General features: G+C 46.6%; 1 protein-coding gene across 7 annotated transcripts in view; it reads right to left on the reverse strand.

Annotated features, from left to right (window-relative positions):
• CECR2 (CECR2 histone acetyl-lysine reader) overlaps positions 1-25,312 on the reverse strand; it is a 157,868-nt gene that overhangs the window by 4,836 nt on the left and 127,720 nt on the right. For 3 of the 7 annotated variants that reach the window (XR_010947406.1, XM_067755954.1, XM_067755958.1), the window contains 9 exons: positions 13,645-13,774; positions 13,157-13,194; positions 12,979-13,070; positions 12,635-12,761; positions 11,618-11,994; positions 11,269-11,397; positions 11,024-11,152; positions 10,080-10,896; positions 644-1,946 (listed from right to left, as the gene is read on the reverse strand). Coding sequence is in view for 6 of the 7 variants with exons in the window: in XM_067755954.1 (XP_067612055.1) it covers positions 644-1,946; positions 10,080-10,896; positions 11,024-11,152; positions 11,269-11,397; positions 11,618-11,994; positions 12,635-12,761; positions 12,979-13,070; positions 13,157-13,194; positions 13,645-13,774 (3,142 nt within the window). In the remaining variant the exon portion in view is untranslated. The remainder of the gene's footprint in view (positions 1-643; positions 1,947-10,079; positions 10,897-11,023; positions 11,153-11,268; positions 11,398-11,617; positions 11,995-12,634; positions 12,762-12,978; positions 13,071-13,156; positions 13,195-13,644; positions 13,775-25,312) is intronic. The other 4 variants (XM_067755955.1, XM_067755959.1, XM_067755957.1 and 1 more) reach the window with 4 other exon arrangements.

A 25,312-nucleotide genomic window follows, 5' to 3' on the forward strand; every position in this document is an offset into this window, starting at 1 on the left:
CCAGGAGGACAGAGACAAAGATAAGACAAGAAACATAACAGGTATTCAGAGAGGCCTAAAGCAAATGCGGAAAGGTCTTCTGAGGCTGGCCCTGGGAGGGACACTCGGGTTCTTAAGGTGGATGGTGCTGGTTTTATGGTGAGGCTTTTTCAAGACTTTTGACTTGAAAACTTCCTGGATGACAGATTACCCGGGTGGGTCTATCAGAATTCTCATGGGGACAGTAATGTAACTTGCCCTAGCTCTGGATAAACCTAGTTTTTTCATTCAGTGTTAAAGGAAGAAATGAGAGGCAAGGAGTAAGCCTGGGACACCACCTGTGACCGCCCACCCCAGGTCTGAGACCCCTTCACCCAGGTGACAGCCTCTGCCTACAGCTCCCAAACGCTGGCCATCAGGTGTCCAAAATCTAACTGAACGGTCACTTAAATGCCAATTCACTTTCACGAGGGAAAAAAACACCACAGACAAAACTGGACTCCAAAGCTAGCACCTTCCCAGTAAGTCCCCAGCACCCACAACCCACATGCTCTTCCCGCGCCCACACCACGCACACCACCTTCATTACCAAGGCCGTTTTTCTTTGTTAAAACTACCATCTACTCTTTTTTCCCCTAGAAAACAGCACTCTGTGCAGCCTTACCCGGACGGTCTGTACATCTCCTGGAAAGGCACCCTCACCCCACTTCCAGGGCCCATCTGTTCCATCATCACAGCCTGGAAGTGGCCCAGGCCCTCTTCTGGATAGCGGTAGAGGGGGCACTCAGGGGACAGGCCATTGGGCTGGGCCACCACTGGGCGATGAGGTGGGTGAGCAGCCGTGGGGGAGGAGTAAGCCCTGGGCTGGAAATGCCCGGCCGGCCGCTGCGGCGGGTAAGGAGGCCCCGCGTGCAGCATCACCCCGTGCGGAGGGCAAGCAGACGAACCGAAGCCCACCCCCGAGCTCAGCGGTGCAGGGGGCGTTCCGTAGAGATACTCGCTGGCTGACAGCGAACTCTGCCGCTTGGTAGCTGCATTGTGGTTGTCCAGATCCAAAAATTCTTTGGGACTCTCTGGCCTCTCCATAGACTCATCCTGCTTCTCCTCTGGGCCGGGATTCTGCCCATCAGCTGTCTTGGCGACCACGGTGTCCACCCGCGCGGGGGAAGTTAAGGCAGCGCTCAGTGCCTCGCAGCCCTGCAGTCCAGCCCCAACGCTCTTATCGAGGAAGAGGGGCCTGGCAGGGGCAGGCTGAGCCGGCGGGGGCCCGCTCGGGCTTCCCGGGGCAGGGAGGTGTCTCTGCCAGTCTGAAAAGCCCTGTGGACACGAGTAATAAGGAGTCCGCGGGTAGTGATGGTAGGAAGGCTGAGGTGGCGGCTGGTAGGGGTACCTCATTCCCTGGTGGGGGCGGTACCGGGGGAAGACTCCAGAATGAGGGTCGTGGGACGGAAACGCCCGAGGGGGAAAAGGCTGAGGGTGCGGGGCTGAGGGCTTGCCCCCCATCACAGGGCCCACAGCCTGCAGGCCTGGGCCGACGTGGTACCGTGCAGTGGAGCTGGGGTACTCCAGGCCAGGCGCATACAGGGGGGCGCACGTGGGCTCGGCGGGTGGCATGGCCTCTGGTGGCGCTCTGCCCTTGCCCTCGGACCCACACGGGGAGGCTTCCACCCTCAGTCCGTTTTCAGGCAGTGCCCCTGGGTCAGCTAGGGCACACCCCTGGGCGGCTGCGCCTGCGAAGCCGCTCCCCGAGAGCCAGGCGCCCCTGCCCGCGCTCACTGGGCAGCTGTCTCCAGGCTCCGAGGACTCGCGCCTGAGCTCTGGGCCATCCGAATCCCTTCCCTGGGGCGAGCTCCGCCTGGCACAGTCGGCCTGCAGTGGGGGCGCAGGGTGAGGTAGCTGCTTGAGGAACGCCCCCTCCAAAGCACCAACACTGGCTGGTTTCTCCTCGAGCCCAGGCAAGGGATCTGCTGCAAGAAAAACGGAGACAAAGTTGCGCCTCGGGAGCTGAAACCTCAGCATATGATGGGCAGTCAGACAATGTGGACGTGGGGCCCCGGTGGCGACACCCTGATTCCCCCAACCCAGACCAGGGCTAAGGCTCTGCAGCTCCTGCAAGATCTGCCAGAGGCCTCGCGATCCCTTCCGCACTAGCAAGGGGGTGCAATCCGTGTGCCCAACTCCAAGGACATGTGAGACATGGACGGAGGGCGCGCTGGCGCTGGAACTGCAGGCCTGGTTGGGAGGCTGTGGCCTGACAGTGAGAAAGAGGGACCCGGCATGAGGACACCAGGAATGCCGGAACCCGACCTCTGCCGTCAGGACACCCGCCCCAAGGGAGTAGGGACTAGGTTCTGTTCCCCACCACACACTCAGTCATTCACACAAAACGGGGCTCAATCAGTATTTGCTGAATGGATGAAAATACACGTCTTGTCTGGACATCTTGAAAACAGGATGCCGACAGTGTTAACACTCAAAAGGCACCTTCAGCATATTACAGAAATTTAATAAACAATCAAACTAAATTACTAGACTCAATTGCTTAATTACAAACTCAGAATTCTTTTCCTTGCTATTGTGTTTAGCCATAAACACGTCTTATTATTATGATCTCTGAGGTAGGGCAGAGTTGTTGCCCAGAGGTGGTCACAATACGATTCTGGTGAGAGCTTAAGGACAAGATCAAGAATTCATGACTTTTAAGATCAACTAGGATCACAGGCTCCTGATAAACTAATGCTGGCTTTAAAGATCAAAGGTACAAGCTATACAATGATAATGAAAATGTGCACTTTTCAACATTCAGTCAACATAGAACATGGCAACACCTCACACCACACACAAAAATAAACAAGTGGGACCTAATGAAACTTACAAACTTTTGTACAGCAAAGGAAACCATAAACAAAACGAAAAGACAACCTATGGACTGGGAGAAAATATTTGCAAATTATGCGACCAACAAGGGCTCAATTTCCAAATATACAAACAGCTCATACAACTCAACATAAAAACAAACCAATCAAAAAATGGGTACAAGACATAAATAGACATTTCTCCAAAGAAGACATACAGATGGTCAAGAGGCACCTGAAAAGATGCTCAACATCACTAATTATTAGAGAAATGCAAATCCAAACTACAAAGAGGTATCACCTCACACTGGTCCGAATGGCCATCACTGAAGAGGTCTACCAATAATAAATGCTGGACAGGATGTGGGGAAAAGAGAACCCTCCTACACTGCTGGTGGGAATGTAAATTGATGCAACCACTATGGAGAACGGTATGAAGGTTCCTTAAAGAACTACAAATAAAGTTATCGTATGATCCTGCAATCCCACTCCTGGGCATATATCTGGAGACAACCATAATTCGAAAAGACACATGCACCCCAATGTTCGCTGCAGCACTATTTACAATAGCCAAGACACAGAAGCAACCTAAATGTCCATCGACAGATGAATGACTAAAGAAGATGTGGTATGTGTACACGGTGGAATACTACTCGGCCGTAAAAAAGAATGAAATAATGCCATTTGCAGCAACATGGATGGACCTAGAGATTGTCACACTAAGTGAAGTCAGAGAAAGACAAATACCATATGATATCACTTACATGTGGAACCTATGACACAAATAACGTTATCTATGAAACAGAGTCACAGACATAGAGAACAGATGTGGCTCCCAAGTGCGAGGGGAAGTGGGGGATAGATGGATTGGGAGTTTGGGATTAGCAGATGCAAATTATTACATACAGGACAGATGAACAACAAGGTCCTACTGTATAGCACAGAGAACTATATTCTATATCCTGTGATAAACCATCATGGGAAAGAATGTGTTTATTTGTGTAACTGAATCACTGCTGTATAGCAGAAATTAATACAACATTGTAAATCAACTACACTTCATTAAGATAATAAAACGCAAACAAAACAAACAAAAATCCATGGCAACTAACAGACACACTGCTCCAAGGTTTGGTCCTGGGACTTTTCCTCCAAAGCTGTGAATTCCAGACATGTCTGAAATCATTACTGGAAAATTTTGCTAAAGCTGGTATTCACGGAACGGGGCTTTCCTCCAAAGAAACACTAAATGGAAGTTTGAGTTCTAGGTCCACCCCCAACTTTACATGGAATCGTCATCATATTTTGCACAAGTCCAGGTGTCCCCCACTCTCTCACATGCAACACAGGCTAGATGTCTATCCCGGAAACAAGCATTGATCACACAGAGCAGTCCTGTCACCTTTCTCCTGCAGTTTTACGTTTACTCGCTTAAATGGCATTTCTGAGAAACCCCTTCAAGACTGGCTGCTCTCACTAACTACTCTTCATTCCCAGCGGCACAGATACGCACCCGAGGAGAGCAGAATGGAGAGGACTGGACGTGAAGTAAAACACTGGAAATGTATTTCCCATGGGTAACTTTCAGCACAGCAATTTTTAAGTGGGGCTGGATAATGCAGGGGTTGAGGACACGAACGCTGGACCCGGTGCGTCTGGTTCAAACCCCAGGACCCACCCAACCACCCCTGTCCCCAGAACTAGATGAAGGCAAATAACCGTCTTTGTGCCTTGGAATTTCTATCTATAAAAACGACGATGATAATAAAAGCTCCCTCAAAGGCTTGCTCTGAGAATTCAGAGGGTCATTATGGGTAAAAGTCTCAAAAAGAGTGCCTGGTACAGTAAGCACTGCCTCTGTGCAGCGATGGTCATCACAAAAATCCTTCTGACCAGGACTGGCTCAACCCAGCGTAATTTAAGGAAAAGAGGCTGGAGGCCAGTCTACATCTTGTACAACAGTCTGTCTTAAAAGGTGAGTCATTTTGAGTTCAGTGTCCTGTGTGGAGCTTCAGTGCACGTCCTGAGCTGAAGTGTCGGCTCAGCCATTTCACGAGGAACTCTGGTCTGAAGGGCCGGTGGCAAGGCCTCTGCATGGGGCCCGCTATGAGCAAGTGAATCAGACCAATAAGCACAAAGGGAAAAAGGTGGATGGGCTAGGCGTGAAGTGAGGTGGCCAGATTTATGTCCTTTCCAGATAAAATGGGGATCCTCTCTAGCAACAGGAGGTGTGAAGAGAGAGGACCTTCAAGATGGCAGAGGAGTAAGACATGGAGCTCACCTTCCTCTCCACAAATATATCAAAAAATACATCTACATGTGGAACAACTTGTGCAGAATAACTACTGAATGCTGGCAGAAGACGTCAGACTTCCCAAAAGCCGTGTGGCCGACAGGGTCTTCGTGCTCTGGCCAGCTGTCAGGCCTGAGCCTCTGAGGTGGGAGAGCCAGGTTCCGGACACTGGACCACCAGACCTCCAGGCCCCAAGTAGCATCCACCAGCGAGAGCTCTCCCAGAGATCTCCATGTCAACACTAAGATCCAGCTCCACTCAAAGACCAGATAGCTCCAGTGCTGGACACACTATGCCAAACAACTAGCAAGACAGGAACACAACCCCACCCATTAGCAGAGAGGTTGCCTAAAATCATAATAAGGTCACAGACACCCCAAAACACACCACCGGATGCAGTCCTGCCCACCAGAAAACAAGATCCACCCTCAACCACCAGAACACAGGATGGAAAAAGATATTCCATGCAGACGGAAATCAAAAGAAAGCTGGAGTAGCAATTCTCATATCACACACAAGAGACTTTAAAATAAAGACTATTAGAAGAGACAAAGAAGGACACTACATAATGATCAAGGGATCGATCCAAGAAGATATAACAATTGTAAATTTTATGCACCCAACACAGAGCACCTCATTACATAAGGCAAATGCTAACAGCCATAAAAGGGGAAACTGACAGTAACACAATCATAGTAGGGGACTTTAACACCCCACTTTCACCAATGGACAGATCATCCAAAATGAAAATAAATAAGGAAACACAAGCTTTAAATGACACATTAAACAGGATGGACTTAATTGCTATTTATAGGACACTCCATCCAAAAACAACAGAATACACTTTCTTCTCAAGTGCTCATGGAACATTCTCCAGGATAGATCATATCTTTGGACACAAATCAAGCCTCAGTAAGTTTAAGAAAACTGAAATCGTATCAAGCATCTTTTCCGACCACAACGCTATGAGACTAGATATCAATTACAGGAAAAGATCTGTAAAATATACAAACACAAACACACAGAGGCTAAACGATACGCTACTAGATAACCAAGAGATCAATGACGAAATCAAGAGAAAATCAAAGGACACCCAGGAACAGGGCTGCCCTGGGGGCGCAGTGGGCGAGAGTCCGCCTGCCGATGCAGGGGACGCGGGTTTGTGCCCCGGTCCGGGAGGATCCCGCATGCAGCGGAGCGGTTGGGCCCGGGAGCCATGGCCGCTGAGCCTGCGCGTCCGGAGCCTGTGCTCCGCGACGGGAGAGGCCACAACAGTGAGAGGCCCGCGTACCGCAAAAAGAAAAGAGAAAAAAAAAAAAACACAAACAAATGACAATGAAAACACGATGACCCAAAACCTATGGGATGCAGCAAAAGCAGTTCTAAGAGGGAAGTTTATAGCAATACAATCCTACCTCAAGAAACAAGAAAAATCTCAAATAAACAACCTAACCTTACACCTAAAGCAATTAGAGAAAAAAGAACAAAAAAAATCCCCAAAGTTAGCAGAAGGAAAGAAATCATAAAAATCAGATCAGAAATAAATAAAAAAGAAATGAAGGAAACAATAGCAAAGATAAATACAACTAAAAGCTCATTTTTTGAGAAGATAAACAAAATTGATAAACCATTAGCCAGAGTCATCAAGAAAAAAAGGGAGAAGACTCAAATCAGTAGAATTAGAAATGAAAAAGGAGAAATAACAACTGTCATTGCAGAAATACAAAGGATCATGAGAGATTACTGCAAGTAACTATATGCCAATAAACTGGACAACCTGGAAGAATGGACAAATTCTTAGAAATGCACAACCTTCCGAGACTGAACCAGGAAGAAACAGAAAATATAAACAGACCAATCACAAGCACTGAAATTGAAACTGTGATTAAAAATCTTCCATCAAAGAAAAGCCCAGAACCAGATGGCTTCACAGGTGAATTCTATCAAACATTCAGAGAAGAGCTAACACCTATCCTTATCAAACTCTTCCGAAATATAGCAGATGGAGGAACACTCCCAAACTCATTCTACGAGGCCACCATCACCCTGATACCAAAACCAGACACACGTCACAAAAAAAGAAAACTACAGGCCAGAATCTCTGATGAACATAGATGCAAAAGTCCTCAACAAAATACCAGCAAACAGAATCCAACAGCACATTAAAAGGATCATACACCATGATCAAGTGGGGTTTATCCCAGGAATGCAAGGATTCTTCAATATATGCAAATCAATCAGTGGGATACACCATATTAACAAATTGAAGGATAAAAACCATATGATCAGAAAAAGATGCAGTAAAAGCTTTTGACAAAATTCAACACCCATTTACGATAAAAACTCTCCAGAAAGTAGGCATAGAGGGAACCTACCTCAACATAATAAAGGCCATATATGACACACTCACAGCCAACATCGTTCTCAATGGTGAAAAACTGAAACCATTTCCTCTAAGATCAGGAACAAGACAAGGTTGTCCACTCTCACCATTACTGAACATAGTTTTGGAAGTTTTAGCCACAACAATCAGAGAAGAAAAAGAAATAAATGGAACCCAAATCGGAAAAAGAAGTAAAACTGTCACTGTCTGCAGATGACATGATACTACAGATAGAGATCCTACAGATGCTACCAGAAAACTACTAGAGCTAATCAATGAATTTGGTAAACTAGCAGGATACAAAATTAATGCACAGAAATCTCTTGCACTCCTATACACTAATGATGAAATATCTGATAGAGAAATTAAGGAAACACTTTCATTTGTTACTGCAACAAAAAAGAATAAAATACCTAGGAATAAACCTACATAAGGAGACAAAAGACCTTATGACAAAAATTACGGATGACACAAACAGATGGAGAGATATACCATGTTCCTGGATTGCAAGAATCAACATTGTGAAAATGACTCTACTACCCAAAGCAATCTACAGATTCAATGCAATCCCTAGCAAACTACCAATGGCATTATTCACAGAACTAGAACAAAAAATTGCACAATTTGTATGGAAGCACAAAAGAGCCCGAACAGCAAAAGCAATCTTGTGAAAGAAAAACGGAGCTGGAGGAATCAGGCTCCTGGACTTCAGACTATACTACATAGCTACAGTAATCAAGACAGTATGGTACTGGCACAAAAACAGAAATATAGGTCAATGGAAAAGGACAGAAAGCCCAGAGATAAACCCACACACATTTGGTCACCTTATCTTTGATAAAGGAGGCAAGAATATACAATGCTTAAAAGACAGCCTCTTCAATAAGTGGTGCTGGGAAAACTGGACAGCTACATGTGAAAGAATGAAATTAGAACACTCCCTAACACGGTACACAAAAATAAACTCAAAATAGATTAAAGACTTAATTAAATGTAAGGCCAAACACTATAAAACTCTTAGAGGAAAACATAGGCAGAACACTCTGACATAAATCAGAGCAAGATCCTTTTTGACCCACCTCCTAGAGAAACGGAAATAAAAACAAAAATATACAAATGGGACCCAATAAAACTTAAAAGCTTTTGCACGGCAAAGGAAACCATAAACAAGACGAAAAGACAACCCTCAGAATAGGAGAAACTATTTACAAATGAAGCAACGGACAAAGGATTAATCTCCAAAATGTACAAGCAGCTCATGCAGCTCAATATCAAAAAAAACAAACAACCCAACCCCAAAATGGGCAGAAGACCTAAACAGACATTTCTCCAAAGAAGATATACAGATTGCCAACAAACACATGAAAGGATGCTCAACATCGCTAATCACTTGAGAAATACACATCAAAACTACAATGAGGTATCACCTCACACCGGTCAGAATGACCATCATCAAAAAAATCTACAAACAGGGCTTCCCTGGTGGCGCAGTGGATGAGAGTCCGCCTGCCGATGCAGGGGACACGGGTTCGTGCCCCGGTGTGGGAAGATCCTACATGCCGCGGAGCGGCTGGGCCCGTGAGCCATGGCCGCTGAGCCTGCGCGTCCGGAGCCTGTGCTCCGCAACGGGAGAGGCCACAACAGTGAGAGGCCCACGTACCGCAAAAAAAAAAAAAATCTACAAACAATAAATGCTGGAGAGGTTGTGATGAAAAGGGAACCCTCCTGCACTGTTGGTGGGAATGTAAACTGATACAGCCACTAGGGAGAAGAGTAGGGAGGTTTCTTAAAAAACTAAAAACAGAACTACCATACGACCCAGCAATCCCACTACCGGGCATATACCCTGAGAAAACCATAATTCAAAAAGAGTCATGTACCATAATGTTCACTGCAGCACTGTTTACAATAGCCAGGACATGGAAGCAACCTAAATGTCCATCGACAGATGAATGGGTAAAGAAGATGTGGCACATATATACAGTGGAATGTTACTCAGCCAAAAAAAGAAACGAAATTGAGTTATTTGTAGTAAAGTGGATGGACCCAGAGTCTGTCCTACAGAGTGAAGTAAGTCAGAAAGAGAAAAACAAATACTGTGTGCTAACATATATATATGGAATCTTAAAAAAAAAAAAAAGGTTCTGAAGAACGTAGGGGCAGGACAGGAACAAAGACGCAGACGTAGAGAATGGACTTGAGGACACGGGGAGGGGGATGGGGAAGCTGGGACGAAGTGAGAGAGTGGCATAGACATATACACACTACCAAATGTAAAACAGCTAGTGGGAAGCAGCCGGAAGCAGCCGCATAGCACAGGGAGATCAGCTCGGTGCTTTGTGACCCCCTAAAGGGGTGGGATAGGGAGGGTGGGAGGGAGATGCAAGAGGGAGGGGATATGGGGACATATGTATATGTATAGCTGGTTCACTTTGTTATACAGCAGAAACTAACACACCACTGTAAAGCAATTATACTCCAATAAAGATGTTAAAAAAAAAAAAAAGGTGAGTGCTTAATTGACAGCTTAGAGAGCCAAAGGGCAGATGAAGGTGAGCCTGAGAATTACCTCGGCCGTTCTCAGGCTCCAGTGTTTCCCTGCTGTCCTGTGTCCGCCCAGGGTCCCCCGAGGCAGGCTTGGGGGCCGCCACGCCCACTGGGGGGAAAGGGCCAGGCGCAGGGGGCGGCACGGGTTGGCGGGGGCGGTAAGGCATGCCTGCCGGGCACCCCCGCGAGGAGAGCTGCTGCATGGCGAGCATCTCTGGGCTGTCCAGCATGGAGTCCCCGCCCTGCATTCCCCGCAGGGCCTGGGCCGGTGCTCCAAAGAGAGAACCTTGCGTTGGTGCTGGAGGGGGCTGGAACCGATGTCCACCAGGTTTACAGGGTGGTCGCATGTACCCCGAAGAAGGAACTCCGTGAGGTAGGAAGCCTGATTGTTCTGGCCACTGGTTTGGGGGGAGGGGTGCTCTCATCACTCGGGAATCTATCATGTGACCCAGAGTGCGAGGCTGGTGAGAGGGTCCTGGCACCATGGGGGGCTTCTCATCTGGCCCCAAGGGTCCTGGATTTGTAGCACCGTGATTCCCATTCCAGACTGCAGAGTGTACTCGACTCAGGTACTTGTAGGATCGGTACATGTGGCTGGGAGGGATTTCTGAACTCTCAGGAAAGGCTGGGGGTCGGGCCGGAGCCCCACCGTGCCTGGGAGGGATAAAGCCTGGCTGGAAATGAGCTGGAGGATACATAGTCCCCTCCTGGCTGGGGCTGCTCATCTGCCCGAGCAGCGAGGGTCCAGGACGCGATCCCATGTCAGCAAGGGGCGCTAGGCCCCCGCACACCGGCTTCTCGTCGGGGGGGCCTCGGTGATGGTTAATTCCAGCTGGAGGCTGGCAACAAGAAAAGAGATGTGCTTACCACAAGGTAATGGGAAATTACAAGTCCAATTTAACCTGGGGAGAGACTGTATTTCTGAAACGCACCTTTGTACCTGTGCATGCTGAGCCGTTTGCTTACCTGCACTGCTAAAGGCTGGGGATGCTGTCCAGGCCCGCCGGGGTGCGGCTCTGGGGCTCCAGAGGAGACACGGATGGTGGCAGGATCCGACCCTCGGAGAGGACAAAACGTTCCCTGTCCTGCTGGCCTCTGGAGGGCACGGAGCAAAGGCAAGAAGAAGAAGAGAAGAGGCACACCCTTCGCATCCGGAAGACGAATGTCCTGCTGGAGGACAAGGCCGCCACCTGCTCCGTGCGCACACTCACCACAGGAGGGCCCAGAGCAGGGGCTTCCCGTCCTTGTCTCTCCCCAGAGCCGCCTCCGCCAGTGTTCTCCCCAACTGCTCCCCTCGTGAAGGGTTCACTTACATACTGTATGTACCTCTGTGCCTTGAACTTAAAAGGGGTTAATAATGCCCGTGCTGAGAATGTGTGGTTCAAATGATTTCGAAAAAGAAGGATTTAAAATAAAGGAAGGATAGAGGAAGGGCAGACAGGGAGAAGAGACCACCCATAAGCAGGACACCATGTTGGGAGAGGATCTACTGAGAAGGCTTCACGCCCCGCCCCAGCCCTCAACCAGGGGAACCCACGATGGGACAAAGCTGCTCCTCACCAGCTGGCTTGCGAGGGGCGCCTGGCTGGGTCCACCGTAATGCAGGGGTCCAGGGAGGCTGCGGCTGCTCGGGATGCCCACCTCGCCAGGGGGATGCGCAGAGCCGCGGCTCTCACCGGCCGCAGAGGATGCAGCGCGGCGCCCAGGGGGCAGCGACTTCCCCCCGTTCTCCGCAGGCTGCTGCTTCCGGCCAGGCGCCTCCGAGTCCCGGGAGCGGGTGCACACGTGGCTGCGTGCAGCCCGACCACGCCTCTTCTCCCGCTTCTCCTCCTCTCTGACCCAGAATTCTTCGTCCGTGTCCCCATCCTCACCAGGAAAATGCTTCAGCATTGCGCGGTGGAAGCACCTCTCCAGGTTGTCCGACATCTTGGTGTACTCTGCGGGGGACCGAGGCCTGAGCCCCGCTGGGCAGGCCCCCAGACCTCCGCCCACAAACATGCAACGGGGCAGCCCCGGGCTCGACTGCACGGCTGCCTGGGCTGCAGCGCTTCCTATGTTGTAGGGCTACGGACACGAGACCGGAACAAGAAACCAGTACACGGTTTTCTGGCCTCCAGCCTGTGTGGCTGGGACAGTGAGCCCAGTACCCCAACCCGGTAAAAATTGAATTCTTTAATGCCAAACCGCAGAAACATTAAGTACAATCACTGAATCCGTCTAGTAAAAAAAAGAAGGCATCGTGAGCTCCAGTTTCAGCACCTGGCGCGACACAGGCTGTGTCATCAGAGGTCTGCTGTTTGATGCAAAGGTGGCTGACGGTGGGGGCCGAGGACAAATAGACCCAGGCGGGCCTGGGGGAAGACGAGGACCCGGGCCGCCAGCCACCGCTGCCCCTCTGGCCAGGTGGGGCGGGACAGGGCCCGGCACGCCCATCCCACAGCGTTAACACACATTCTCCTGATGGTCCCCAAGGAAGGTCTGAATCTCTGGAAGGTGTGTTTCTAAAAGAGGGGGCGTGTTGCTCTTGGTCCTACTGGTGTGCCAGCGTGCACCCACAGCCACCCCTCTTGTACTTACCGCTACTTTCCCCGTTATATTTTCGACAGTTCCTGAACATAGTCTTCATGTCATTCACAAACTCCTCCTTGGAACAGTATAAACCTCCATTCAGTTTCTTCTCCATGCTTGAAATATCCATGGGGACCTACAACAGGACACGTTAATTATCACAGGCTGGAGAACACAGCATCCTGCAGGTCCTGCGAGGCGGAGCGATCACAGCATTAGGAGCTGCTCAGAAGCCTGGGGTGCACCCAGCAGCCCTGACCCTTGAGGGGCAGCAGGTGAACGTACACACAGCAACACAGACCACTAAAGATGCACACATCACAGTCGCGCACAGCTGACAAGGCCACCTCTACCTTGATAATCTGGTAATAGTTAGGGGCATACGATTCATCCACTGGTTCCAAAAAGGGCCAGGAATCCTTGTGAGCCTTCACCACGTCCAGAACTGAGGGCCAAAGAGGAGAGCTGGGTTAACACACCGACGTGGGAACACACTTAGGCAGAACACGGGAGCTGAGTGTGGGAACTGACCTTTGTACATGGCAGTGAAATCGTCGTCCAGCTCAAAGCTGTAAATCAGAAAAGAAGAGATTAGCGGTAGCTGAGACCACCTTCTCTCCTCGGAGCTCTTGCTCCAACCTCACACACAGCTCACTTGCGCCCAGGTTTGGAACAGTCCCAGTACACCTTTGTTAAGGAAAGTCTGTAACACTGAGAACGCTCCTGACAATGCGACGAGGATGAGGGCCAGCATACGTCAGCCGAACAGGACCACCACCTTTTCCATCTACAAAATGATGGTTTCGTGAAACTCATTTATGATTCTGTAACGTTCGTGATTTAATAGCACACTCTTTGCCAGGTTTTACTCTACTCTAGTAAGTACTTCTGTGATCTAAAGAATAATAACCCAGCAAGTCAGACAGCAGCGGAAGGAGCTCACGAGCACTGGCCACGACCCCCACAGAGGGCTGTTCTAAGGACACGACGAGGCAGGCTTGGGGCCACTCAACACTCACGGGTCTCTCGTCCTCTTCTCTTCCCGCGGAGGGGAGGGAGGGTCCAAGTGGGACAACTCGGGGGGGAGCGCCTTGCCCTGAGCCAGCAGCCAGGCCCTCTCTTCCCTGAGCTTCCTTCTCTTGGCGCGATCTGCGTGAACACAAAGCACAGGTGCGTCGGGCTCCAGAGGGGCAGACGTCTGTTCTGAGAGGAGGAAACAGATCACCAAACGCTGACTTCTGCTCCCTTTGAGTCCTCTCTTTGCTAATTCGGATGGTGCTAGAGATGCAATGCTTTGTGGACCCACTTCCTCTTAGTCCTACCAAGTTCAGGTCGGGGGGTGAGGGAGGAAGGCGGCCCCGGACGGGGACGGGGAAGACCAAGAGAGAAGGAAAGCAGAATTACAGGGACAGGGAAAAGCAGAGCACTGACTGAGGGTCACCCTCTCTGACAACCCCAAGGCCTTCCTAACTTTCCAGCAAGAAGACAACATCCCCTTTTTAGGACCAGACCTCAATCCAAACACACCCAGGACGGTACAAGCCCATCGCAGCTCTCACACCAGCTATCCTTGCTCGGCGGCCACCCCACCCACGGCAGCTGGTGCACCCTTGCCAGTGCAGGAGGAGGGCTCCTGCGAGCGAGGGAAGAAGCCAGCTGGATGGGCCAGGAGCTGGAAGAGGGAGGGCGTTTTCTGGCTCCCAGCTGTGGCCACAAGAAACATACTTGACACTGCACTGCTGGCTTGCCTGGCCCTCGTGCCAGCAGGGCGGAAGAGAGGCAAGGAATGCAGAACACCATCAGAAGGCAAGACCCAACGACGGAGAGAGAGGCCCGGGAAGGTGCCCGGTGGGAGCACGACACAGCCCTAAACCTGCAGACAGCGTGCTCTCACCAAGCTCCCTCTGCTCCTACTTCATGCTCATTTATAAATAAACTTTTAAGTGTAAGAGAATCTGTATCTGCTTTAATTAATCAGAGGCACTTTGCTATGAACGACGTTCAAAACTGTTTTTTAACAAAGAGAATGATTTCAAGCTTAAAGAAAAGTATAACCAAATTAACGAATATCCGCATACCAAGCTGTCAAACTTTAACATTAGGACTCTGATTCTTTGCATCGTGAGAACCACCCTTTCGAGAGAGGCGCCTTCCCGAGCACGGGTGAGCCGCCCAGGGTCCACGGCAGCAGGGACCTGCCAGGTGCACTGCGGAGCCTTTACAGGCTCACAGCTACTCCTTCACAAGTGACGCAAGCGAGCTACCTCACTCTCACATCGAGGGGGACATTTTTAGCATTTTTTCTATCCTGATATATATGACGTGGAATTCTGATGTTTCTGTTTGCCTTTTCCTGATTGGAATGACACAACGTATTTTCATGTTTATTATCCTCTTCTGTGAATACCCTGCTTATATACTTTGCCTTTTTTCCCTGTGGGTTGTTGGATTCCTAAATGATTTGGAGAAGTGCTTTTAAATAACGTGGATAAGAAGTCTTTATTAAAACTATCTTCCTTCCATACCTGATTTGTCTTTTCACTTTGTTTAAGGTGTTTTAGTCATCTGTAAATTTTAAACAATTAATGTCATCGAGTATATCAATCTCCTTCCCCCGTAGTTTATGCTTTTGTTACTTAAATTCTTTCTGTCCCAGCATCTTAAAGACCCTCACCTATGTTTTCTTCAAAAAGCTTTTGGCCTTTAGCCCATCAGGCGGCAATGGTGCTGGCAGCGCCTGGTGAGGAACCAGGTCTGTTTCTGGCTGTTCACTGCCAGGTCTCACTACCCATCTCCAAGCCAGTAACACTCTCCCACATTCACGGCAGCTTTTATTCTGCTATCTGGTAGAATGAGTGTCCTGAACATATCGATTTTTAAAATTATCTTGGCTATACTTGGCCCTCTGCTCTTCTGTATGAATTTCAGGAACATAAAATGATTTATTTAATATTTAACATCAAATACTGAGTCAAGGTCAAACTTACCCACTTGTTCAATAATTTTAAGTTGGTTTGTTCAAATCAAATCCAAAAAGGTCCAGACAGTGCATTTGGTTGGTATGTCTCTTAAATTTAGTGGAATGTGTAACAATGTCCTCTTCCAATTCATCTGGTGGAGAAATTGGGTCATTTTGTCTTGGTAGAATTTCCCACGTTCCGGATTTAGCAAGTGGCATTCTCATCACAGTGTTAATGTGCCCTGTGGTAGTTCTATTGAGGGCCTTTGACCAGACAAACGGTGTGTTTCTTGGCAATGTTATTCCATAGGTGATGCCTGTACTTCCTTTTTCATCACCTCAGCAGACACAATATATGGTTACCTTTTCTTCTGTGGTGTTAAATTCCATTAGTGTTTACCTGATCCTTCCATTATAAAGTTCCTATACTTAAAGATCAAACACAGTTCCAAGATAGAAGTAAACTGTAGAGAAAATTATTTGTGTGATTGTTTTCTCAATAATTCCAAGGTATATACCTAGTACTACGTGTAAATATATGTGGGACAGAAGTTAACTCAACACATGTAACTGGATGCTTTAGGGCCGAGCAAAAACTCTAGCACGCAGGGCAGGTAGCAAACTACTTTTGTTACACACACACACACACACACACACACAGTTTTATAGAAACACAGCCCTGCATGGCCCAGGGCCCTTCACAGAAAGTTAGTTGACCCCTACTGCAGGGCATTAGGACTCAGCAGTCTCCTGGAAGCTTGGTTGAGGAAAGCTTTGTCTAGATCCACCGTTTCGTTACTTGTTACTCTAATTCTAGTATTTCTGCTAAATTTATTGACCGAATTCTTCTTTTCTCATCAATTATTTTCATATTCAAAATAAAACATAAAGAGGAAACAAAATGCTTCATCCTTCGATTTTTACCAGTTACTGTTTAAAACTTTTATTCCATTCATTTAAACTAAACAGACAGACCAACATAACCCAGTTCTCTCACTTCCCCACCAACACTCTGCCTCCTGTGACCAACGATCTGTTCTATCTAATGAGCTTTTTTCTTTAGAGATTCCACATATAAAACGGCTCATCCTGTGCTTGTCTTTCTCTGACTTATTTCACTTAGCATAATGCCCTCTAGGCCCACTCATGTTGTGGCAGATGGCAGGATTTCACGCTTTTTTTTAATGGCTAAACATTACTCCATTGTGTGTGCACCAACTCTTCTTTATCCATCTAGTGATGGGCACTTAGGTGGCTTCCGTATCTTGACTATTATACATCTTGCTATGAACATGGGTGTACATGTATCTTTTATTATAATTAGTTTTGTTTTCTTCAGATAAATACCCAGAAATGGAATTCCTGGATCATATGGTAGTTCTATTTTTCGTTTTTTGAGAAATCTCCATAGTGGCTGCACCAACTTACATTCCCACCAACAGTGCACGAGGTTTTGCTCTAATCCACATCCTCGCCAACACTGGTTATTGCTTGTCTTTTTGATACTAGCCATTCTGACAGGTATGAGGTGGTATCTCATTGTGGTTTTGACTTGACATTGAGCATCTTTTCTATGTCTTCTTGGGGAAAATGCCTATTCGGGTCCTCCTTTTTTTTTTAAAATAAATTTGTTTATTTATTGGTTGCGTTGGGTCTTCGTTGCTGCACACGGGCTTTCTCTAGTTGTGGTGAGCAGGGGCTACTCTTCGTTGCAGTGCGCGAGCTTCTCATTGCCGTGGTTTCTCTTGCTGCAGAGCACGGGCTCTAGGCACATGGGCTTCAGTAGTTGTGGCACGTGGGCTCAGTAGTTGTGGCTCATGGGCTTACTTGCTCCGCAGCACGTGGGATCTTCCTGGACCAGGGATCAAACTCATGTCCCCTGCGTTGGCAGGTGGATTCGTAACCGCTGCGCCACAAGGGAAGTCCCAAGGTCCTCCATTTCTTAATTGGATTGTTTGGGCTTGGTGGTTTTGTTTTTTGGGGGGATTTTTGCTATTGACTTGTATAAGTTCTTTACCTGCTTGGGGTATTAAGACTTTATTAGGTATATGATTTGCAAATATCTTCCCCCAATCAGTAGGTTGTCTTTTCATTTTGTGTATGGTTTCCTTTGCTGTGCAGAAGCTATTTCGTTTGCTGTAGGCCCACTTGTTTATTTCTGCTTTTGTGGCTTTTGCCTTTGTAGTAAGATCCAAAAAACCATCGCCAAGACCGATGTCAAGAAGCTTACTGCCTATGTTTTCTTCCAGGAGTTTTATGGTTTCAGGTGTTACATTCAAGTCTGTATGTCATTTTGAGTTAATTTTTGTGTATGGGGTGAAGCAGTGGTCCAGTTTTGTTTGTTTTTTTTTTTTTTTTTTTTTTGGCTGTACCAGGTCTTAGTTGAAGCCAGTGGGCTCCTTAGTTGTGGCACGTGAACTCTTAGTTGCAGCATGCATGTGGGATCTAGAGTTCCCTGACCAGGGAGGGATCGATCCTGTGTTCACTGTGTTGGAAGGCAGATTCTTAACCACTGCACCACCAGGGAAGCCCCGGTGGTCCAGTTTTTCCAAAACCATTTATTGAAGAGACTGTCATTTCTGCATTGTATATTCCTGGACTGGTCCTAGACTTTTGTTTGTAGGAAGGTTTTCTTGATGACCAATTCAATCTCCTTACTAGTAATTAATCTGTTATGGTTTTCTATTTCATCATGATTCAGTCTTGGTAAGTTGTATGTTTCTAGAAATTTATCCATTTCTTCTAGGTTGTCCAGTTTGTTGGCAATGTTAACTGTTCTCAGTAGTCTCTTATGATCCTTTGTATCTCTCTGGCACCAGCTGTAATATCTAGTGTTCACTTCTGATTTTATTTATTGGAGTCCTCTTTTTTCTTGTGAGTCTAGCTAAAGGTCTGTCAGTTTTGTTCAGCTTTTCAAAGAATCACCTCTTGGTTTCATTGATCTTTTCTATTCTTTTTAGTTTCCGTTTCATTTATTTTTGCTATGATCTTTATTTCCTTCTTTCTGTGGGATTTTTATGTTCTTCTTTAGCTGGTTCCTTGAGGTGTAAAGTTGGTTTGTGTATTTGAGACTTTACTTTTTTCTTGAGGTAGGCATTTATCAAAACTTTCTTCTTAGAACTGCTTTTGCCGCATCCCATAATTTTTGGTATCTTACATTTTCACTTTTGTCTTAAGGTATTTTGATTCTCTTTTGGATATTCTTTTACCCATTGGTTGTTCAGGAGCACATTGTTTAATCTCCCCATGTTTGTGAATTTTCCAGTTTTCTTCGTGTTATTAATTTCTAGTTTCATACCAGTGTGAATGGAAAATATTTCCATCCTATTAAATTTATTAAGATTTTTTGGTGGCCTAACGTTTCATCTATCTTGGAAACGTTCCATGTGCACTTGAAAAGAATGTGGATTCTGTTGCTTCGAGATGGAATGTTCTGCAAATATCTGTTAAGTCCATGTCTATCTGGTCTAACATATAATTTAAGGTTTGTGTTTCCTTACTGATTTTCTGTCTAGATAATCTGTCCATTGATGTCAGTGGGGTATTAAAGTCCCCCACTATTATTGTTTTGCTGTCTATCTCTCCCTACAAGTCTGTTAATATTTGCTTTATATATTTACACACTCTTCTGCTGGGTGTATAAATACTGGCAAATGTTGTATCTTCTTGAAGACTGACCCCTTTTTCATTAGATATAGCTCCTCTCTATCTCTTACTACAGTCTTCATTTTGAAGTTTATTCTGTCTTATATATGGACAGCTACTCCAGATTTTCTTGTGGTTTCCATCTGCATGGGTATCTTTTTCCATCCCTTCACTTTAGTCTGTGTGTGTCCTTACATCTAAAGTGAGTTTCTTGTAGGCAGAATATAGATGGATCTTGTTTTTTCTTTATCCATTCAGCCACTCTGTGTCTTTTGACAGGAGAATTCAGCCCATTTACATTTAAAGTAACTATCAGTAGATATGTACTTATCGCCATTCTGCTAACTGCTTTGTGGCTGCTTTTGTAGTTTGTTTCTTTCTTCTCTTGCTCCCTTCCTTTGTGGTTTGATAACTATTTTTAGTGATATGCTTATAATTCATTTTTCTTTATCGTGTATTTACTGTAGGTTTTTGCGTTGTGGTTACCATGAGGCTTACATATAATAACTTACATCTACAACAGTCTATTTTAAGTTGTAACAACTTAAATTCAACCCCATTCTAAGCTCATCATTTTTACTCTCCACTCCCATGTTTTATACTTTTGATGTCATGTTTCACATCTTTTTATCTTGTTTATCCTTTAATTATTATAATCATAGTTATTGTTACTACTTTTGTCTTTTAACCTTCATACTAGCTTTATAGGCAATTAATCCACCACCTTTATTATGTATTTACTTTTCCAGTGAGATTTATCCTTTCATGTGTCCCTGTTACTAATAAGTGCCCTTTCTTTTTAATTTAACAAAGTTCCTTCAACATTTCTTACAAGTGGTGATGAACTCCTACACTTTTGCTTAAATGCAAAGCTCTTAATGTCTCTAATCTGAACGATGTCTTTACCAGGGAGAGAATTCTTGGTTATAAGTTTTTCCTTCAGAACTTTGACTATATCATGCCTGCAAAGTTTTGCTGAAAAATCTGCTCACGTTCTTACGGGGAGAGGGTGAGGTTTCCTTTGTATGTGACAAGTTGTTTTTCTCTCCTTGTCTTTAACTTTGGACAACTGAGCTATAATGTGCCTTGGTGTGGGTCTCTTTGAGTTCTTGGATGTCTGTTTCCTTCCCAAAGGTCAGGAAGTTTTCAACCATCGAGTCTCCGCCATTTTGGTTATTGTATCTCAGTCATTTTGGTTATTGTATTCTTCAGCTGAGACTTCTCTTTGGCACTTTCAAATATTTTCCTTCTCTGTTGAAGTTCTCACGTGTTCATGCATTCTTTTCCCCAGTTTGGTGAGCATCTTTATAACCATTACTTTAGCTCTTTATCAAGTAAATTAGTTCTGTCTCATTAAGGCTTTTTTCTGAGGTTGTAATCTGTTCTTTCATTTGGAACATATTCCTGTTTCTTTTTGCGGTACGCGGGCCTCTCACTGCTGTGGCCTCTCCCGTTGCGGAGCACAGGCTCCGGACGCGCAGGCCCAGTGGCCGTGGCTCACGGGCCCAGCCGCTTCGCGGCATGTGGGATCTTCCCGGACCGGGGCACGAACCCGCGTCGCCTGCATCGGCAGGCGGACTCTCAACCACTGTGCCACCAGGGAAGCCCCCTCTGTTTCTTCATTTTGCTGGACTCTGTTGACTTCTGTGCAGAAAAGGAAACAACCGCCTCTCCCAGTCTTGAAGGCGGGGCCTCATGTGGGAGATGAGCCTTTTTGTTTAGCTCTTCCCAGCTCTTGGTCGTCTCTCAAATCGCTGTGCTTGTCCAGGCAGCCTGATGTATTTCAGTGGCTCCCAGCAGTTGAGGGTGTGCCAAGACCTGTCAGTGTCCCAAAGGGGAGGGTCTCAGAACCCAGATTCAGACTGACTGGACACTTTCCTCTAAAGTTCACAAACATACAGGGCTGTGAGCAACTGCAAGCCTGAGTCCCACTGGCCACCAGTCAGGGACCTGCAGTGACCCCTGAGTGGCAGTCACAGACAAGTGTATAAACTCTCTTCCGGGGGCCCACCTCAGGGAAAGTGGGAGACAGCAGGCACTCACAGCCTCCAACCTATGAGAGCAGCTCTGCACACCCAACCTAAGCCTGTCCCTCAGGCTGATGCTCCAGGACAAGCAGGGTGGCCTCCATCACGTGACAGCATGGAGTGTGCCAGCCTGTCCCAAACTGGCCCTCCGCTCACCACAGTCCTGTGGGACCCAGGAATACAAGCCCCTCTGGCCACCAGAGCCAGGTGTTCAAGGTGTGAACCATGGGTGTCAGATGCATGTAAAGCCTCCCTCCAAGAAATCTGGGCTCTGGAGGGCCCGCCCTCTGACATCTCTGGAAAGGATTCGGGGGCCCCTAGATGCAGGCTTAATTACAAACCTACCCCTCAGGCCGCAGCCATGGTGATCAGCTAATAAGTCTCCACCAGAAAGACCGAGCTCCTGGTCTATAGTCTTTTGCTGTGCCCTGGGGGTGAAGAATCTGCTGTATAAAATAAATAAAATTAAAAAAACAAAAAGGGAACCCTTCTGATGTTTCCATATTAAGTAGAATGTTTGCTTACATTTAAGAAAATAGATATTGGTTTAAGGAAGTTCCCAGAGGAAACCAGAAAAGAAGGAACACAGGAACCACCAGAAGCTAGAAGAAGCACAGGAGAGTATGACCCCAGAGCCTCACCAACACCCAGATTTCAGACTTCCAGCCGCTAGAGCTGTGAGACACTTACTTTCTGCTGTTTTAAACCACCTAGTTGTGGTAATTTGTTATGGAAGCCCTAGGAAACTAACACAAAATCCAATCCCATTTCCTCCTGAACTCTACTGCTGCTCCTGAGAAGTCTGCTGTCTCTGTTACAGAACATTCTCTTTTCCCGACTGGAAATGGGCCATGTGTTCCATGATTCGGTCCCTTGGGTCTGTATTCTATCCAGTTTGTATCTCATCTCTCAACCATTCATATCTAATATTTCCTCTGCCCCATCACTTGATCCTTCCATTTTACAACAGTGGACAGACACACCCTGCAGCTCTGGTCTGTGACCCGTGAGTCAATTATCAAGCAGTTTCCCCACTCTCTGCCGGCTTTATATTCCGCCACAGGGAGCACTAGAGGGGACAGGAGACGGCGGGGAGTGGGGGGGGGGATGGATTTCTCCCCCCCTGGGTGCTCTTAAACAGCCCACCAGCTTGTCCCTCCTTAGGAAGACGTCCATCACTGGGAAGGCACAGCTGGCAGTTCCAGAACCGGGCTGGCGCCTGCCCTGAGACTAACATCCAGCTTGCGAGCCCCTCCTCACCTGCGGGTCTGATGACCCCAACCCTTCTCTTTATTCCCCCTGCCTCACACCCTTTCAGCTTTTGTATTTCTCTAACTTGCATTAAAACAAAGACCCACGTGAAATTCTCCACTGAAGCATCTCTGTGACCGCACACTGAACGATGGACCAGAGGCGACTTCTCCCGCCACGTCATCCCCTTTATCTCCGTGATGCATTCTGCACAAGCCCCACGCAGCTCTTCCAGTGTGGTTCTCTCCTCAGGTCTAACTAAGCTTTAGAGCCCAGTTATCAAGTTATTATTCCAATTACCATATTTACATTTCTAGAAGTTCCTTCAATATTTGTTTCCTTTGAATCTGCCTGTACTTTCCTCAAGGTTATTTCTTCCTGATGTTTCCAATTTCTTCTTTTTTATACCTGATAATGCTAAATATTTTTCTATTTTGTCTGCTGCCACCTACTAACCGCTGCTCACAGTGGTGCCTCCTCATGTCTATTCCTCTTCAGCACGGGTTTATCCATGGTCATCCTTCCCGGGGCAGAGATTCCCTAGACGGACCACTCCACACCCACAATTCGATCTGACAGTCTGTTTCACTTACTGCTGTTTTTAATCCCCCTAAAAGCAGCTTCTGATAATTTTCCTTACTTGGTTAAGATTTCAAAAATGTTCTTAAAAAGGGTATTTACACAATATCAGACAAAGTATTATACTGAATAACAAATAGAATCTCCACATAATTGAGGCAAGAAGAATTTTTAGGTTTCGCATCAACCACACTGAGAACAAGGAAGTCTCAATGTCCCCTTCCATACGGGCTCATTTCACTTAGCATGAGTATCTGTCAGACTCCAGTCTTGTAACATCCTTTTTATACAAAGACAATCCTAATAAATAGCAGTATATTTATTTGGACTTTTCCTTTTCTTTTTGCTTTTTAAAAATTTTAGTGAGAAATATAAAAATGTACCTTTATAACCACTTTAAGTATATGATTCAGTAGCATTAGGTACATTCACAGTGTTGTACAACCATTACCGTTATCTACCTCCAAAACAAAACAAAACGACACCAAACTCGCAGATAAAGAGAACACAAAGAAGGGGGGCCGGGGTGGGCGAAATGGGTGACGGTGTCAAGAGGTGCAAACTACCAGTGACAAAACAAGTCAGTCCCGGGGATGTGATGTACACTGTGGTGACCACAGTCCATAACACTGTACTGTGTATGTGAAAGCTACTCTCATTACAAGAAATCAAATTCTTAACTTATTGTGGTGACCATTTTGCAATGTACATAAATGTCGAATTGTGTTTACTCCTGAAAATAAGGGAATGGTGTATGCCAATCATACTTCAACTTAGAAAAAAGTCAAATGACAATGGTACCTAATAAGAACTCCATTGAAAATTACAGAACTCTATTGAAAAATATAAAGAAATAAAAGCATAGTTACTATTTTGAGGAATTTAAATCTAGCACTGGAAATAAATTACGCAAAATCTCAACGTATGATATACCACCAAATGTGGCACAGGCTACATTAGTAGATTAAATGCACTAAGCATTCTAGAATGAAGAAATGATCAAGGTCAGAACAGGGTTAGCCTATTAAGAATCAGAAGGCAGGGCTTCCCTGGTGGCGCAGTGGTTAAGAATCCACCTGCTAATGCAGGGGACACGGGTTCGAGCCCTGGTCCAGGAAGATCCCACATGCCGCAGAGCAACTAAGCCCGTGCACCACAACTACTGAGCCTGCGCTCTAGAGCCCACGAGCCACAACTACTGAGCCCACGTGCCACAACTACTGAAGCCCACGCACCTAGACCCCATGTTCCTCAACAAGAGAAGCCACCAAAATGAGAAGCCCCGGCATCGCAACGAAGAGTAGCCCCTGTTCACCTCAACTAGAGAAAGCCCGCGCGCAGCAACGAAGACGCAACATAGCCAAAAATAAATTAATTAATTAATTTAAAAAAAAAGAAAAAATCAGAAGGCAATACCCTAGGAATGAGAGGGGAAATCACATAAGGCCAGAATCCTTTGAATTTTACAGCCAAAATGTGTTTAAAGTTTGCATGTTAACACTGCATTAAAAAGCCAAATCTGGGACTTTCCCAGTGGTCCAGTGGTTAGGACTTGGCGCTTCCACTGCCAGGGCCCAGGTTTTATCCCAGGTCAGCGAACTAAGATCCTACAAGCCATGCAGTGTGGCTGGGGGAAAGAAAAACAAAAAAAGCCAAATCCGTGTTATGCTATTTTATTTAAACTTTAAAAAAGTTCAATAGGACTTCCCTGGTGGCGCAGTGGTTAAGAACCCACCTGCCAATGCAGGGGACACGGGTGCAAGCCCTGGACCAGGAAGATCCTACATGCCTTGGAGCAACTAAGCCCGTGTGCCACAACTTCTGAGCCCACATGCCCCAACTACTGAAGCCCACGCACCCAGAGACTGTGCTCCACAACAAGAGAAGCCACCGCAATGAGAAGCCCGTGCACCGCAACGAAGAGTAGCCCCCGCTCGCCACAACTAGAGAAAGCCCGCGCGCAGCAACGAAGACCCAATGTAGCCAAACATATATAAATAAATAAATTTTAAAAATAAATAAAAAATAAAAAGTTCAATACATTTACTTAAAATACTGGTCTGTATTTAACAAAGCCAAAATGCTCTGCTATCCAGTGATTTATCAAGTTCAGCTTATAAACACCACTGCATCTAACATGTGTGCTTTAAGTACAAAGGTTAGAAACCCCGCACGCCCGCGCACACCGGGGCAGAGCGAGGCTTTTCTTAAGTACATCTCCTCTGT

The sequence above is a fragment of the Pseudorca crassidens genome, chromosome 11 (genome assembly GCF_039906515.1).
Source record: "Pseudorca crassidens isolate mPseCra1 chromosome 11, mPseCra1.hap1, whole genome shotgun sequence".
Classification (NCBI taxonomy): domain Eukaryota; kingdom Metazoa; phylum Chordata; class Mammalia; order Artiodactyla; family Delphinidae; genus Pseudorca; species Pseudorca crassidens.